The sequence below is a fragment of the Sus scrofa genome, chromosome 13 (genome assembly GCF_054392235.1).
Source record: "Sus scrofa isolate SSC_HxYL_T2T_F1_AM1 chromosome 13, Sscrofa_HxYL_maternal_Yorkshire_Landrace_v2.0, whole genome shotgun sequence".
NCBI lineage: Eukaryota > Metazoa > Chordata > Mammalia > Artiodactyla > Suidae > Sus > Sus scrofa.
The window spans coordinates 40559853-40576423 of record NC_139395.1 but is presented as its reverse complement, the minus strand read 5'-3'; the positions used below and the strand labels follow the sequence as shown (position 1 = coordinate 40576423).

The 16571-nt window shown below is 45.4% G+C and overlaps 1 protein-coding gene across 16 annotated transcripts in view; it reads right to left on the bottom strand.

Moving 5' to 3' along the window:
- Positions 1-16571, bottom strand: part of TRAK1 (trafficking kinesin protein 1) — a 161282-nt gene that overhangs the window by 93361 nt on the left and 51350 nt on the right. For 8 of the 16 annotated variants that reach the window (XR_014822812.1, XR_014822814.1, XM_084987874.1 and 5 more), the window contains exon 2: positions 10496-10792. Coding sequence is in view for 6 of the 16 variants with exons in the window: in XM_084987870.1 (XP_084843996.1) it covers positions 8338-8428 (91 nt within the window). In the remaining 10 variants the exon portion in view is untranslated. Of the gene's footprint in view, positions 1-8337; positions 8576-10495; positions 10793-16571 lie in introns of those variants that run through there. The other 8 variants (XR_014822808.1, XR_014822809.1, XM_084987870.1 and 5 more) reach the window with 1 other exon arrangement.

The following is a 16571-nucleotide window of genomic DNA, read 5'->3' as shown; positions in this document are numbered from 1 at the left end:
TTCCACACATCTGAAGTTGCCTGCCTTACCTCTCAAGACTCCCTAGACAATTAACTCCTCTTTCTTCCATTCCACTTCAAAAGTTGCAAACCCAGGGCACTGCAGGTGTCTGGTCTCTAGGTTAAGGCTGCCAGTCCTGCTGCTAGTGCTTCCCTGGCCCACTAGGTGGTGCTGCAGCCGTGCCTGGGGAAGGCCCACTCCCTCCCTCCATGCCTGGGACAAAGGGAGAAGAGGCAACCAGAAGACTCCCAGGCCCTTCTCAAATTCAGACTTGCTCCTTCCCATTTCTTCTCACCACAAATCCCCACTTAAATAGGGAAAAAAACAGCATTGAGCAATGGAGTTCAAGCCTGCAGTTATGACAGCCTGAGTTACCCGAAAAAAAAGTAGAGTTATATTTATCAGATTCGAAACCTAACATGTTGGGTTGGAGTGTGTTGACAGAAGAAAGAATAAGCCCAGAAGATGTAAGAGCAGCCATGGGACAGTTACAGAGACAGAAGGAAGACAGAAGATGGAGTAGGGGCTTGTAAACAGAGGGCAAATTAAGGGGCAACAGACAAGAACTGAAAGGACATGTACCTCAGGGTAATCCATGCTTGTCTCTGGGTGGTGAGATTGTAAAGAATTATTACTTTATTTTTGAAAAAAATAATAACATAAAACAACTATGCCAACTGCTGTCCCCTGCCTTTACCCTATACCTACTCACCCAGCACCAGGAATCCCAGTTTTCCTCCAGGCCAAATACGGAGAGGTGGATGGATATGACAGTGAGATAGGCAGACAGACAGATGAGAGATCGACTGACTGATAGCTAGCTAGCTCACTAGAAATAATAACAGCAAAGAAAACATTAATTGAACACATACTATGTGCCAAAAACACATTAAGTACTCTGTATGCATTCACTCATGCAATTCTCACACAATCTCATAGCAATCCAGTGCAGTGGGTGCTACAGTGAGATCCTCTCTAGAGTTAGTAAAAAGGAAAGTATAAACAGTAATTATTATATTTAGAATTATGGGGGCAAAGAATTATGGAGGTAATACCTCCCTTCATGAGCTATATCAGAAACCCTTAAGAAGCTTCTATCTCGAATCACAGAAAATGAAAATAAAAATTCCTCTAGGAAATAGTGAAAGATGTGTAGCCTCTTCCCACTAAGAGGAAGATGAGTCAAGACCACACTTGAATGCAGTTTGATGCACCTCAAGTGGCAAAGAGCGAGATGTTTGCTGATCCCGGGGTGCAGAGGGTGTGGGCCCGGCAGTCCCACCGTATCTGAATAACACAAAAAGCACAACCTCTCTGGCCACATCCATAAGAACTAAAGTCCCCACTCTAGCACTTCTCACAAGTACTTCATCACTTATTTGCTCAAACATGTGGGGGCAGACCTCTCACCTGCAGCCTCATTCGTATGTGCAAACTACATGCCTGTCAATAGGGAAGAGTAGTAAAACAACATTGGGGCTTGCACACAGTGAATATTAGGCACCAACAAAAACAATGTGACAGATATGACTGCTAGAAAGGTCTCCAATATACATTACTGAGCAGAAAAATTAAGGCACAAATATGTTTAGTGTATGTTCCCAGTTAGAGACAAATTTTAAAAGGAGAAGGAGGCAAACAGTAGGCACAGAATAAAATTTTTCAAGCAAGGTGATAGGCAAACAATATGATGAATTACAATTGGCATTTGTTTTCTGGGAGAAATAGAACAGAAAATATCCAAGTGACTCCCAAGTAATAAGGAAGGTCCTTAGTGGAACTTCTGTTTTAGGTCTATGTATGAGGGTGCTGGGTCATGGTATAAATGAAGATTTTTCTTTCTTTCTTTCTTTTTTCTTTTCTTTCTTTTCTTTTCTTTTTTTTTTTTTTAATGTGGGTCACAGTCAAGACTCATAAAAGTGGTTAGGAAAGTGGGCTCTAATGGCAAACTGCCTGGATTCAAACCCTAACTCCACCACCAATAAGTTGTGTGACACTGCACAGGTTACTTAAGCTCTCTGTGCCTCAGTTTCTTCATCTGTAAAAGGGAGATAAGATGCGCTTCACAGGTGGTGTGACTGCCAGCCTCTGAGATGGGCCCCAGTTGCCTCATCTGCCTTATGGTACCCACCCACAATGAACCATGGTGAGCCTGCGAGCCCAACAGCATATGAAGGAAATAACTATATCTGACTTCTGGGGCTAGGTCATGCAAGACACTGGAGTTTCACGTTGGTCCTGCTCTTGGGTTGCTCATTCTTTAAGAAGCCAGCTGCAAACTGTCATTATAACTCTGAAGTGGCCCTTTGGAGAGACCTATGTGGTGAACAGCCCAGCTGCACCACCCCCCAAGGGCCAGCACCAACTTGCCAGGCAAGTAAGTAAACCATCTTGGAAGCCACAGCTAAGCTTTTACTTTTTGTAAGTAAAAGCTTTATTGAGACATTATTTGCATACCATAAAATTCACCTTTTAAATGTACAATTTAGTAAATATCAGTATATTCACAGAACTGTGCAACCATCAATATTACCTAATTTTAGAAAATTTTCATCATCTCCCAAAAGTAACTGCTCCCATTAGCAGTCACTGCCCATCTTCTCCACCTCCAGTCTCTGGCAACCACTTATGGACTTTCTAGCTCTATGGATTTGCCTATTCTGGATATTTCACATGTAATCACATGTGTCTGGCTTCTTTAACTCAGCATACTGCTTTCAAGGGTCATCCACACTGTAGCATGTATCAGTACTCCATTCCTTTTTATTCCTGAACCATATTCCATAGTATGAATATACCTCTTTTTGTTGATCTGTTCATCAGTTGATAGACAGGTGGGTTGCTTCTATTTTTTGGCTATTGTGAATAATGCTGCTTGGAACACTCACATATAAGGTTTTGTGTGGACTTATGTTTTCATTTCTCTTAGGTACATACCTAGGAGTAGAACTGATAAGTCAAATAGTAACTAGCATGTTTAACCTTTTGAGGGACTACCAGACTGTCTTCCATGGTGCAAACTGTTACCTTGACTGTAGCATCATTAAGGACCCTGAGCCAGAACCACCCAGCCAGAAGGGAGACTATCAGTGTTTGTTGTTTTAAGCTGCCAGGGTTTAGGGAAATTTGTTACACAGCAGTAGATAACTAATAGATGAGAATTAAATGGAGTTAGACATAAAAGGCATTTAGGACAGTGTCTAGCACATAGTAAGTGCTCTATCAATGTTAGCTACTCTTATCACAGTATCTTCCCACCACAGGGCCTTTGCTTATGCTATTTTCACTGCTTGGAATGCTCTTTCCCTCCTCCCTTCCTCCCTGCTAACTCCTACATATCTTTCAGATTTCTGCTTTTTTCACAGAAGGCTTCTTGGAAATGCCACTTCAGAAATCCCCTTTACACAATCTCTTAGAACCCTAAACTTTTGTGAATGTCAAATGTAGTCATAGTTAAAAAGTAATTTGTGTAACTATTTTCAAGACTTTTTTCTCTCCTGAAATATAAAAGAATCTCAAACCTGGCACATTGCCTTATCCTCTGTACATACAACAGAATCTCAAGAATACCACTTAAAGGCCAACAACCCACGAGAAAAATGAGCAAAGACAAAAAAACAGGCTGTTTGCAGAAAATAGGACAGAAAGGAGGCACAGACTCATTCATAATTTAAAAGAAACAAAATAAAATGAAACACCATTTTTTGTGACTGATTAACCATGATGAAAAAGGCTGATCATTCCCAGAGTTGGCAAGAAACTGCTGGGAACTGCCCCTTCCCCACACGGGTGTTGGGCACTTGATGGGCACAGGCTCTCTGGAGGGCCTTGTTGTGAGCTGCATCATTCCCTGTTCACCTACAGACATACAAGATAACTGACTCAAGATGTATATGCAAGAACACTGTTCCTTGGAGCACTGTTACAAACACTGGAAACAACTTAAAGCATCCATCTAGAGGGGACTGATAAAAACAGCAGCTCTTTCTTGGCCATGGAGTGGCCAGTAAGCTTAGTTGCTCTTGTAGCTGCCACCTGCACCGCAGCCCTATCTGCAGGGGTGGGGTCTGCCACCCTAATGAGGCCAGCCAGGTCCACACAGCTACAACCAGAATCCAGGCTCCATCATTTTACATTAGTTTCTCCTTTACGTTACTGTAAGGCATTACATGGGTTCTTCTAAAATTATGTCTTTAGGAGGATTCGTTACCTATTAATTTCTGATTAATAAAGTAGGAATGACACAATGTTATAAATATTATATCAGAGGAGTTCCCGTTGTGGCTCAGTGGTTAGCGAACCCGACTAGCAGCCATTAGGATGCAGGTTCGATCCCTGGCTTTGCTCAGTGGGTTAAAGATCTAAAGTTGTCATGAGCTGTGGTGTAGGTCGCAGATGTGCTTCGGATCCTGAGTTGCTGTGGCTCTGACATAGGCTGGCGGCTACAGCTCTGATTGGACCCCTAGCCTGGGAACCTCTGTATGCGAGCACAGCCCTAAAAAGACTAAAAAAAAAAAAAAAGAAAGAAAGAAAGAAATATTATATCTGAGAACTGCTGGTTCCAATAAATGGAAGATGATGATGATAAATTCAAATAATGGGCAACTATAGAGCTACTTCAAGGAATAAGCAACACTCTATGTACTATAATGAAACAATCCTAAGTAATACGTTAATTTTTTAAATGCAGCTTAGGGTATACAGTATGGCCCCATGTGCATAGCTTTAGGGAAAAAAATTACATAAAAACTTCTGGAATGATTTTTTTTAAAAATGGTTAAATTGTACAGATAGAAAGGTGATTGTTACTATGCTTTGGTACAATTTCAACTTTTACCATTTGCATATTGTTATTTTTTAAATTTAAACCCTAGTTAGGAGTTCCCACCATGGCGCAGTGGGAGGGATCAGCAGTGTCTCTGCCTTGCCAAGGATGCTGGTTCAATCCCTCAGCCAGCACATGGCTTAAAGGATCCAGTGTTACCACAGCTGCAGTGTAGGTCACAACTGCAGTTCAAATCTGATCCCCGGCCCAGGAACTCCATCTGCCAAAGGGCAGCCAAAAACCAAAACAAAACAAAACCCAAAAAATCCCCCCAAAAAACCTAGGTAAAGGACATCATTGGAAGAGAGAAATCCACAATGAAGGATGTTAAAATAGGGTCAGAAAACAACATTGCTGGGTCTAATCCCCAAGGATACTTGGTTTACATGGGAAGACAGGTCACCCCACTCCGCACCTCCTCAAAGGTGAGGGTGGAAACAGTTCCCACCTGGCAGGGTAGCGCTGAGAAAAAGGTGAGTTTCCAGGGCAGTGCCTGGAGGCCTGCCAGGCACAGAGCAACTACTCAGTAAGTGCTTTCCTTTAAGATCTGTGGCGGCTAATTATCAACTTGATTGAGCCGCAGGGTACCCAGATATCTGGCCAAACATTGTGCTGGATGTTTCTGTGAGGGTGTTTGAGAATGAGATTAAGATTTAAATTGGTAGACTGAGTGAAGCAGATTCCCCTCAGTGATGTGGGCAGGCTTCACCCAATCCACTGAAGGTCTGAATAGAACAAAAAGGCTGACTGCCCCTCAAGGAAGACAGAATTCTTCCTTCCTGACTGCCCTCCAGCTGACATCAGAATTTTCCTACCTTTGGACTCCAACTGAAACATCAGCTCTTCCTACAATGGCGAGCCTGCAGATCTTTGGATGGTGATTACATCACTGGTTTTCCAGCTTGCTACCTACAGATCTTAGGACTTGTCAGTCTCCATAACTGTGGAAGCCAATTCCTTATAACACACCTCTTGATTTATATATATATATATATATGTGTATATATATATATATATACACACACACACACATATATATACATATATATCCTGTCGGTTCTGTTCTTCTGGAGAGCCCTGACTAATACAAGATTTATGAAATTTGATTTGTTCCAGGTCTAATTATACTTATAAAGTTCCTGTTCTCATAGTTTCAGCTTGATTTGCTCAAGTTTGTCAGTGTTCACACAAGATCAGACAAGATCAGAGGTCAGAGAACAAAGACAGGTTTCTCTGGGCCAGGAGTCCCCAGAGTTACCTGTGAACTATGTGGCTGGGAGAACACCCAAACACACCTGCAAGGTTCACCCAGCACCCTCTTTCAGTGAATCCCTGGAAAGGCCCTGCAGCAAACCTTAGCTGAGTGGGACAAAGTGCTGAGGCCCATGCCGCCCCTCCACCAGCAACTGCCTTCGAACCCTGGTCCAGTCCAGTCCCACCAAAGAGCGCCTTGAACAAAGTATGTGTGAAGTGACACTCTGACACTTGCAAAACAAATTTATGTAAATCCAATATGAAAACTTGGCACCTAAAAGAACACCCTCAAGAATGCTATTTGTAGTTGGGATGGATATCGTGAAGCCCCCGCAAAGCACCTCTGATCAAATCTTTAATGAGATTACGCTTTATTTTTTATCATAATTTATTATTTGCCAGCTTCCCAAAACTGAAGTGGGCAAAGTCAAAGTACGTTAGATACATGGAAAAACTGTTTCAAATTCAGAATGAAAACCAATTAGGAAGACAAAAATACGTCAAGCCTCTGGAACAGGGCCTCCCAATCACATGTCAAGAATCTTACACATTTTAACTAAATTTTACAGTATACATCAAAACCTTGTCTGATAAACAGTCTATTCCCTCACCTAAGGATGAGGAACAGAGAGGAAGTAAAGCCACCTGGTGCCCCCCGCCCCCAAATCATTTGCAGCATGTTTAAAAAACAAATGGGAATGTTTTTGTGCTCGGCTGAAGATTAAGCATCAGTTCTAAGAGCCACCGAAAAGGGCCCTCCTCCTGCACTGCATTTAAGAAAACGAACCGACCACTAAATAGGGGCCATTCCACCAAGAGAAGAAGCAAAGGACATTTCTAAGCTATGAATCTGAAGAAAGATTTATAATTCCCTAGATCCTAGTTCTCACTCTGTGAAAGAAGGGATGTTTCACAGTCTATTCTTTTCTCTTTCACTTAGCCAAGTAAGCACCATGTACATTCTACATGTTCAATGGAAAACACCATAAAAATATCACACTAGTCAGGGACTGATAAGTTAAACTTTACATTTATACATTCAAGAAAGAATTCCATGATATTTTATTTCAACATATTTTCAGAGGATAGATCATCAAGTCTGAGGGTGGCCCTGTGATGATGAGGGTGCTTAGACAAGGCAGCTTTAAGCACAGTGGGAACAATCCTGGCCAGGGTCACAGCAGGTCATTTCTACCTCTCCCGCCTCTGGGGCTCTGCATGGAGATCTCATCTATGGATCCCACCAAAAAGCTGGCCTCAGACAGATGCTAATTGAACAGAATTATTGAATAAGCATGAAGACACTTTAAATGTGCACACACATACGTACACATTTATAGCACAATGTCTCCATAATCTCCCATCCAGTCTCATATATCTTGAAACCTAAAATTGAGTGGGAAGGGCTAAGAAGAGCTCCGGCGTCTGAGGAATTTACTGGTTTGTGGCCCAGACAGCTCGTGGGTAGCAGCATACAGACAGGACAGAAACCAGATGGGTCATCACCCATCGGACTCTGATGAGCTTAGAGGAAGTGAGGAGAAACAAAAGCCCATAGCAAGAGACAAGCCAGAGCAGAACGGATTAGCAAGCTTGCCATCACCACCACCACTGCCATCACCTGGGTGTGGATGGGAGGTCGAGGGCCAAGCCCATTGAGTACAGAAAAAAAAAAAAGATAGAAAAGTGAGGGCAGAAAAGAGGGATGGAGGGAGGCAGTCACTGTCTGACTCTGTTCTTTACCTTCTGAAAAATTCCTTGCTGACCTAGACAGCAGGTGAAGCTCTACGAAACCAGGATAAAGACACAGGACACCAGGTGAGGCTCTAAGAAACCAGGATAAAGACACAGGACACCAAGTGAAGCTCTAAGAAACCAGGATAAAGAGATGGAGCAGGAAAATCACAGAGTTGGAGAGGCAGAAGGGGCCTTAGAAACCTCGGTCAGTCACTACACAGAACTTGGAAGGGCGAGATGGTGAGAGTCCGGAAGCCTGGTCCCAACTCAGACCTGCTGCTCACGGCCTCACAGGGGTCACTTGATTCTACTGAGGCTGGATCAGGGGCTGAGCAGCTTCCACGGTCCCTCCTCTGCCTGTCAATAACTCAGTATTGCCATTTCCCACCCCAGGTCCAAGGACAACTGTCTAAGTAGAACAGAGCAGGAGAGAAATGACTTCTCCTGTGGCCTCTTCACCCTTCCGGCCACAACTTTTACAAACAAGAGCAACAGCAAAAATACCAGGCAAACACACTTACCACATGAGCCTGTCCGAATGAGGCTGCCTGGGCAGAGTCCTGGCAGAGGCTGGGCCCTCGCGGGCTGCCCAAACTGGAATACCAATGCCATGTGCAGAAGGAAAGTCCAAAGGCAGTTCAGAAAGCGGAGCGATCCTCCATGAGCACCCAGCCTGAGTAGCACCTCGGCACAGCCACCTCCAGCACCTACTCAGCAGTTCTCTGAGTTTGCTTGTTGGGGCAAATCCTAAGACTGTGCACAGCCTTGGAAGCACAATGGGTTACGTAACTCCAGGCAGTCTGGGCACCCTATCGGCTCATCTCGTTAAACCGCCCCAAACAGAAAATGCCGCACCCCAAAATATGATATCCCTGAGCTGGGGGTAGGGGGAGGAAGAGGGGAGCAGGGCTTTGTGATGGGCATTTGGCTTTGCCTAAAAATTACAGAGGAACAAAAGGCCTGCTGTTCAACTCAGCACTCCCTGGGAACAGGGGGTGGCACAGATTTATCAGAGGCTGGATGCCAAGCGGTCTCCCAGGACTGCACTTGGCAAAGCCCTTGAAGTTCACATACGCATTCTCGGGGAGAAGCCAGGTCTCTCGAGAATGTTTTCTATCCTGTGTCTTCTTCTCAGCAACAATCAAACAAGACTTGAACCTGAGCATGTTCTGCATTGCCTGGCTGCCTAGCACTTAAACGGATAATAGTGCCTACGTTTTACACTCCTGTTTACCAAGCCACTGCCAAAAGTGACAGCCCTGAGCTGTTTCTCAGCTGCCCTACAGTGCTTGCTACAGATGTCCCAGCAAAAAACCCCCTGTTACCACACCCCACAGGGTTTGAAGTTAGTACTGCGTTCTGCCATTAATTTGCCCTCAGCTGTCACGTTCAACGTGAAACAACTTTAATAGGCTAGATGTTTCCTGGATTTCACTGGCACAGACGCCGCTGGAATCCAAGTGATTAGTTGATGTGTCTGGACAAATGAAGACGTAGTTGAGACACTGCCTCCTCTGAGGAGCCCTCCTGATCTCCTCGGCCAGGCACCCTCCTTGGTGGTCTCCCATGGCCTGTGCTTATCACTGTGCTAACCATGCTGCATGGTGGGGTCACAAGTCTGCTCACACTGGACACAGGAGTGAACAGGAGAGGAAAACAAAGAAACAGTCGCAAACAAAAGAGCAGAGACATGGGCCCTGGCTGCAAGGAAAGTGGGAGGAAGAAGGATTCTTTTTAAGAAGGGAGCTATCAGACCATATTTTTGTGCTAATAGGAAGCAAGGGGAAACATGTCATAGTAGGGAAAGGGCAGGTGCTGAAACCATGTCCTTCCTGGGTTAGGCAAAGCAGCACTGCCAGGCTGGGATCCCAGGCACCTCAGTGCCCCTCATACCCAGGACGCTCTTGACACAAGGGGTATTCTCAATGCTTAACTGGTAAGAGAAAACAGTAAAAAGCTACTGGATGGAGTTCCCCTGTGGCACAGCAGATTAAGGATCCAGCCATTGTCACTGTAGTGGCTCTGGTCACTGCTGTGGCATAGAGTTGATTCCAAGCCACAGGAGTGGCCAAAAACCAAAACAAAAAAACCTACTGCAAGCAAATCTGCACATTTTAAACTGTCACTGTGCAGTGATGCAGACAAGATGAGAATGGACAAATTCTGATATGAATGCAGTTGGATTTAGTTATCATTATGCTCCTCACTGCTGTTCCACACACCAACCCACACCATTCCCACTCAGAGCCCGCTCTTTTGCTGGCTCCAAGTACCTGTCTCAATAATTCCTTGAGGGAGTTCCTGTTGTGGATCAGTGGTAACAAACCCGATTAGTATCCATGAGGCTGGGGGTTTGATCCCTGGCCTCATTCAGTGGGTTAAGGACCCAGTGTTGCCAGGAGCTATGGTGTAAGTTGCAGATTCAACTCAGATCCCGAGTTGCTATGGCTGTGGTATAGGCCAGCAGCTGCAGCTCTCATTCGACCCCTAGCCTGGGAACCCCCATAAGCCGCTGGTGCAGCCCTAAAACACACACAAAAGCTGTGACTCTTTGCCGTTTGGTGGTCTCCCCCAGCTCACCAACTCTCCACATCCCTCCCCCAGACCCAGTCCTGTGGCCCCAGTCTTCCCTGGTCCTCACTGACTGTCTCCATCCATGACAGGGAGAGGTGCCCTTACCGGTGATGGTGCAGGCATCCCGGTACCCTCTGGAGCTGGGAGCATCTTCCACAGCCTCGCTTACATAGTGCTCCTCAGGGATGCCCGGGCTGCAGGCTAGGACTGCATGGTTGCACGCCTCCGAAGGGGGCACAGAGTTGGCCAAAGCGTCGTCGTGCAGAGCTGTGGCGTCCAGCTTGGCAGGTTTCACGGGGAGGTGCCCACTGCCATCGGAGGCCCCGCTGCCGGAGTCTGGAGCAGTCGGGCGGACAGCCCCCCAGAGGTCTGGCACACCAGCAGGGGCTCCTCACTGGGACTCTGTGGGACAATCCAGAGAGAGGAGCACAGTTACCTAGAGTCTCTTAAAAACGAACAAAATCTTAATAAATTGTGATCTAAAGAAAATCTATCAGACTGACAAAGATTTTAAAATGATAACAATGCTCAATCTGACAAGAGTTTTTTTTTTTTATTAAAATTTTTTTTTTTTATTTTCCCACTGTACAGCAAGGGTGACAAGAGTTTTAAACAACCCATGAGGGGAAGGGTAATACATTCCGAAGGACAGCCTGGATAAATACATGTGGCTCTTGGTCCCTAGGATACATGGGCCAAGGGTGTTGACCACAATGAAAGGCTAAGAACAAGCTAACACGTAACAGAGAGGATGGAGCCAATTATGACGCAGCCATGGAGAAGTGAAGGCTGCAGCTGCGAAAAGGAAGTCTCAGAGCAAATATGAATTTATCAGCGTGGAAGGATGCTCTACACAGAGACGTGATAGATAATGAACATGGACTCTAAAAGGTTTTAAGACCCATTAAGAGATTGAAACCTCATTCAAATCTTCTTTAATCTGTACTTAGATGAATCCTCTATGTGATCCTCATGCACAAGTTTGAAATAGTTTTTCCCTTTGCAAAATGTCATTGTTCTACTGAAATTGATTGAGCTCTTTTTAATTGAAATAGAGCTCATGTACAATGTTCTGTTAGTTTCAAGTGTACTACAGTGATCGGACAATTGCATACATTTTGAAATGATCACCATGATAAGTCTGCCAACCATCCGTCCCCATCAATCAGTATTTTTTTTTTAAACAAAAGGTCCTAAACATAAAGATTTCTTAAAGAGGACTACCACTATGGATTTTATAAAATAATTCATGCAAGACACATCCAAGCTAGGTACATATCAAATTCTCAAAATAATCATTATCACTGACAGTGTAATTTCCAGATTTTTGCAATTAGGCACCTTTCTTGGTCTCCCCACAATATTCATATGTCAACACTTCCAAGCCTATTTCACCATGAAACCTTTCACCACAGGGTACCTGGTCCCATGGTATATATTTCATGGTATAGACTTTGGGTAAAGCTTCTCTGTATTTGGCAAACCTCTATATCTTTGTCACCCCTTGCTGAGAACTCATCTCACCCACAGGTTGTGAGCTCCTGGAAAGCATGGGCTGGCCCTGGCTTCTGTTATGTACTGAGTAAATATTTGCAGAATAAACAATAATGAATGAAACAAGGGATTTGGTCCATATTGCCTTGAGGATTTCCTGAAGCTATGAGGCTGTGGTTCTATGATCCATACAGGAACCAAAGGGTGGAAACTCCTAAATCACACACAGCTAACCTTGAAGATTCACAGAAATCAATGGGAAAACTTTCTAAAGCACTCCTGAGATGTTCCAAGGATGCAGCCCATCCCCCATGGACCCTCCAGGATGGCTTCCATGGAACCTCACCTCATCCTTTCCAACACAGACCAATATACACCAAATGTGATGTCATGATTAAATGGGGTAAGGTCACTCACATACAATTCAGGAATCAGGAAGCCTCATTGTATAGACCATTCAAAACCCGGGCTGCAGGTCCCTCACTCAATTAGAAGAAAGAGTCACAGGAGACCCAGGGACCTTGGAGTGGTGAGTGGTGCTGAGGAGGACACCATAATGAGTTGATTTCTCAGAACAACTGTTTGTCAGTGTTTGCATTCATAATGCATTTTTTTTTTCCTGCTGATAACTAAGGATCTCTAACAGCTCAAGGAGTGAAAATAAACAGAGCCATGGAGTTCTCTTGTGCAGTGAGTAAGGATCTGGCATTGTCACTGCAGCGGCTTGGGTTCGATCCCTGGCCTGAGTACTTTCACATTCCACAGGAACAACCAAAAAAAGAAAGAAGGAAGGAAGGAAGGAAAGAAGGAAGGAAGGAAGAAAGAGAAAAAGAAAGAAAGAAAGAAAAAAAGAAAGAAAGAAAGAAAGAAAGAAAGAAAGAAAGAAAGAAAGAAAGAAAGAAACGAACGAACGAACGAGCCAGATATTTGATCAGACTCGTAGAAGGCAAGCAGCCACTACTGCCAGGGGGAGGTCACCCAGCACATGGCCCCAACAACCCCAAAACACTGGGGAGAAGAGGACAGAGATGAGCTCCTGCAGGTCTCCAGCCTGTTTCCTCCTCTCTGGGGTAATGATACCCACAACCTCTCAGACTGTTAAAAGGATTACAAACATGGAGGCAAACAAAGGTGCTAAGTACAGAGCTAACCCTCCAATTTTACACACTTTTAAACTGGTCACCTCCCCCTCAAAATTATTCATTTACTGTCTAGGAGACATGATCCTTGCATGTTCCTAAATTTATACAGTTTGCACTCCAGTACTCTATAAAGCAGTGCACATCTGTAAAATCCTAACAATATCAACTTTTATTGAGACTCATGGTGTACACCAGACACTGTGCCAAGTGTTTTGGAATCTCTAATTTCTACCGCCCACTGCTGGGTCACCTCCCTCATAGCTGGGCACCGTTAACCAGTCCCGTTTTACAGCTGAGAACAAGAATGCTCGGAGAGGTTCAGTAACTTTCCAAAGGTCACAGAGCCAGCAAAAGGGGTAATCTGGGTCTGATTTAGACAAGTGATGGGAACCCAGTGGGAAAATAATCCTTGGCACCTGGTTATTGCCCCTCACTCTAATGTAGGCAGTCATTTCTGAGGCCTCACACGGGGCTCAGGAACAAAGCAGCCGCAGCACTGGACACTCTCTGGATCCAGCCAACCCTAGCACACCAAGCAAAAAGCTTCTTTCAGGCAGAGGAAACAAACAAGGCTTAAGCAAAGTGAGAGTGGACAGCCCTGAAAGATGAAAGCGCCTCTGTCTCACTGGGTTGTGTTTGGGGAGCCTGCGGGAAAGAGGGATTTTTCTTAGCAGAGGAGTGAGAAATTCTGCAACCTGGTCAATTTTTCAGCAAAAGAGGTGCTGGGAAAAGAAGCAGAAAAAAGTGCACATGGAGGCCGTTTTGCATTTGAGCTGAGAGTGTTTTCCTGCCTCTCGCCTGGAGTGCTTGGCCCAGGTTGCCTGCCTCATTCTTCTCCTAGACTCCACAGTTCACAGTTCCCCCAGGCTGTCAAAGGGCACTGGCCAGGCTGCTCAAGCCTAGTCCGGTTTGTTGCTGAAAAAATACACGTATGCATGTTCCTATGCCTTCCTTCCTCTCCAGCATGGTGCTTTTGTGGCTCAGAATCTTAGCTAAAACCTCCAGAGCTGTGTGACACTGAGGGGGTGGTCTCACTCCTCTGGGCTTCAGCCTCCTCCCCTAAACAAAGTAGGGATGAAATGAGCATTAGCAAGCCAGTGGCCTTGCAGCTAAGCCATGCCAGGATCCCCCAAAGCGGGCAGGTGGAGCTACAAGGAGGGCCTCTGTGTCCCAGTCAGCCCTTCCCCCACTCCCTCAGTGCTATGAGCATGAACCCTCTGCCACCCACACGTAAGTGGCTTCTGGCAGGAGAGCCAAGTGATACAGCTGTCCTTTGTGAATACAGATCACCTGTTTCCCAAGTGCTAAAGGAGGAGCTTTCTCTAGGACAAACTCAGAGGTGGTAGGAGAGAACCAGGCTCAACAGGTGACAAGGAGAAGCTGGTGCTGGGTGATTCCTCTCCATGGTCAGCCAGATGCTTGGACTTTCACAGTTTATGATGTGAGGGCAAAGGCAGCTGGTATATCTGGGGACTGACTTATTGCCCCAGTTCAGCAATTTTGAACAAATGTGTCCCAATACAGCAAAAGTTTGCAAAAAGGGACAAATTGTTCACCGGGATTAATAAGGTCTCTATTGCTGCTGTGACAAATTGCCATAAATTTAGTGGCCTGAAATGACCATTTATCAAGTCACAGTCCTGTAGGTTAGCACCAACACGCTCATTGGGCTCCAGCTGAGGCATCAGCAGGGCTGTACTCCTTCCCGGGGCTCTGGGGGAAGAAAGAACCTATATCCAAGTTTATTCAGGTTGTTGGCAAAAATCAGTTCGTTATGGTTGCAGGACCGTAAGTCCATATTTCCTTGCTGGCTGTTAGCCAGAGGCTGGTTTTTGTCCCTAGAGGCTGCTCATGTTCCTTCTCATGCTTGCCATGTTCCCCTAGAGGCCTCTCCCTGGTGCCTGCACATGGCCCCACACCTCAAAGGCAAGAATTTCTCTATCTTTTCCTTCTGCTACATCTTTCTAGCAGCCTGTCCTTTTCTGTCTGTAAGCATTTGTGTAATTACACTCAGATAAATTTAGGATCGTCTCCCTACCTTAAAGTCATGTGATCAATAACCTTAATTCCATCTGCAAAGTATCATCATAGCAGTAGCTACGTTACTGCTTGACCGAATAACCAGGAGACACAAATCCTGAGGGAACAACTTAAGAATTTTGCCTCCCACAAGGGTCTTAGGTTCTGTGTGCCTTAGGCTTAAAGCCCCTGTGTTGCTCCAAGCCCCGTGAGAAGGTAAACCAAGGTCAGCCTTAGACCCTTCTGGCTCCAGAGGAAGATGATTTAGATGCAATCATGGGCACCACGCAGGCTGGGGTTTAATCCCAGCTCAGCCACCGCCTACTGACCACACTCCTGGGTCAGGTTCCAGGATGTCTCATCTATAAAATGTCAGTACCACCAACTGGCTGTCAAGTTGGTGGAAGAAGCAGACACAATGAAAGCAGATGGCCTGCCAGGCCTAGGACAGCAGGGTTGAGACTGAATCAGAAGTCTGGAGACCTGCCATAGGGATCATAAGCATTTAGCGCCTGAACATGCAATGGAGGCACTTTTTCCACACATTGTTTCTATCTCAGGAATAATCACATGAGGCCAGGGAACTTGCAGGCTGTGGATGGCCCTAAAGAAAAAGAGCCATTTGAAGTTGGAGTGAGCACTCCTCGACACCTGCTTGAGGCAGACTGGCTAGCAAAGGATCTTGGTTAAGGCATGACTGGCAGCAGGGTCTCCTCCTCTCTGGCCAGGACCATTTGTTATGCTGCCACCTTACACTTACTTCTCTGAGCAAACTGCTGCCTGCTCAGAAGGTGATAAGACCAATGTGTGCTTTTTGAAAGGGCAGACAGCTCCAGCACTCCTTGCCCAAGGAGCTACAGGTCTGGCACTGGGCTTGGTCATTTATACACATGATCTGATTTCAGGCTCACAACCTATAAAAATAATATCAGAATCTGCTTTTCGACAGGAGAGAAAACAGGCTCAGAGGGATGAAGTAACCTGCTTAGGATGTGAGTGGCTTCAAAGGTGCTACGCTCTCTGTTGCAGTTGTGAGCGTATTGTGTTTGTGCTTAAAATTGTTCACAGTCCAGTGGAGAATCATACATTCCATGTGATCCTTGACCAATGACCATTCTCCTACATCTGTCTACTGGCTCTCAAAATAGCCCACTTGCCATAACAGGGGCAAAGGAACTCAGAGAGAAAATCCCACTGAGACAAGTCTTTACAAGAAATATGCACACCCTGGGAGTTCCCATTGTGGCACAGCAGAAATGAATCGGACTAGTATCCATGGGGATGCGGGTTCTATCCCTGGCCTCACTCAGTGGGTCGGGGATCTGGCATTGCTGTGGGGCAGCTGCAGCTCCAATTTGACCCCTAGCCTGGGATCATTCATATGCCATGGGTGAGGCCCTAAAAAAAAAAAAAAAAAAAAAAGATATATGCATACCCCAGCCAGCCCAAAGAGGGGTATCTGACCTCCGGGGCCAAGCTGGGCTGGCAGACAGCTGACGGGCACCCATGAAGGTCTGTTCCTCTTC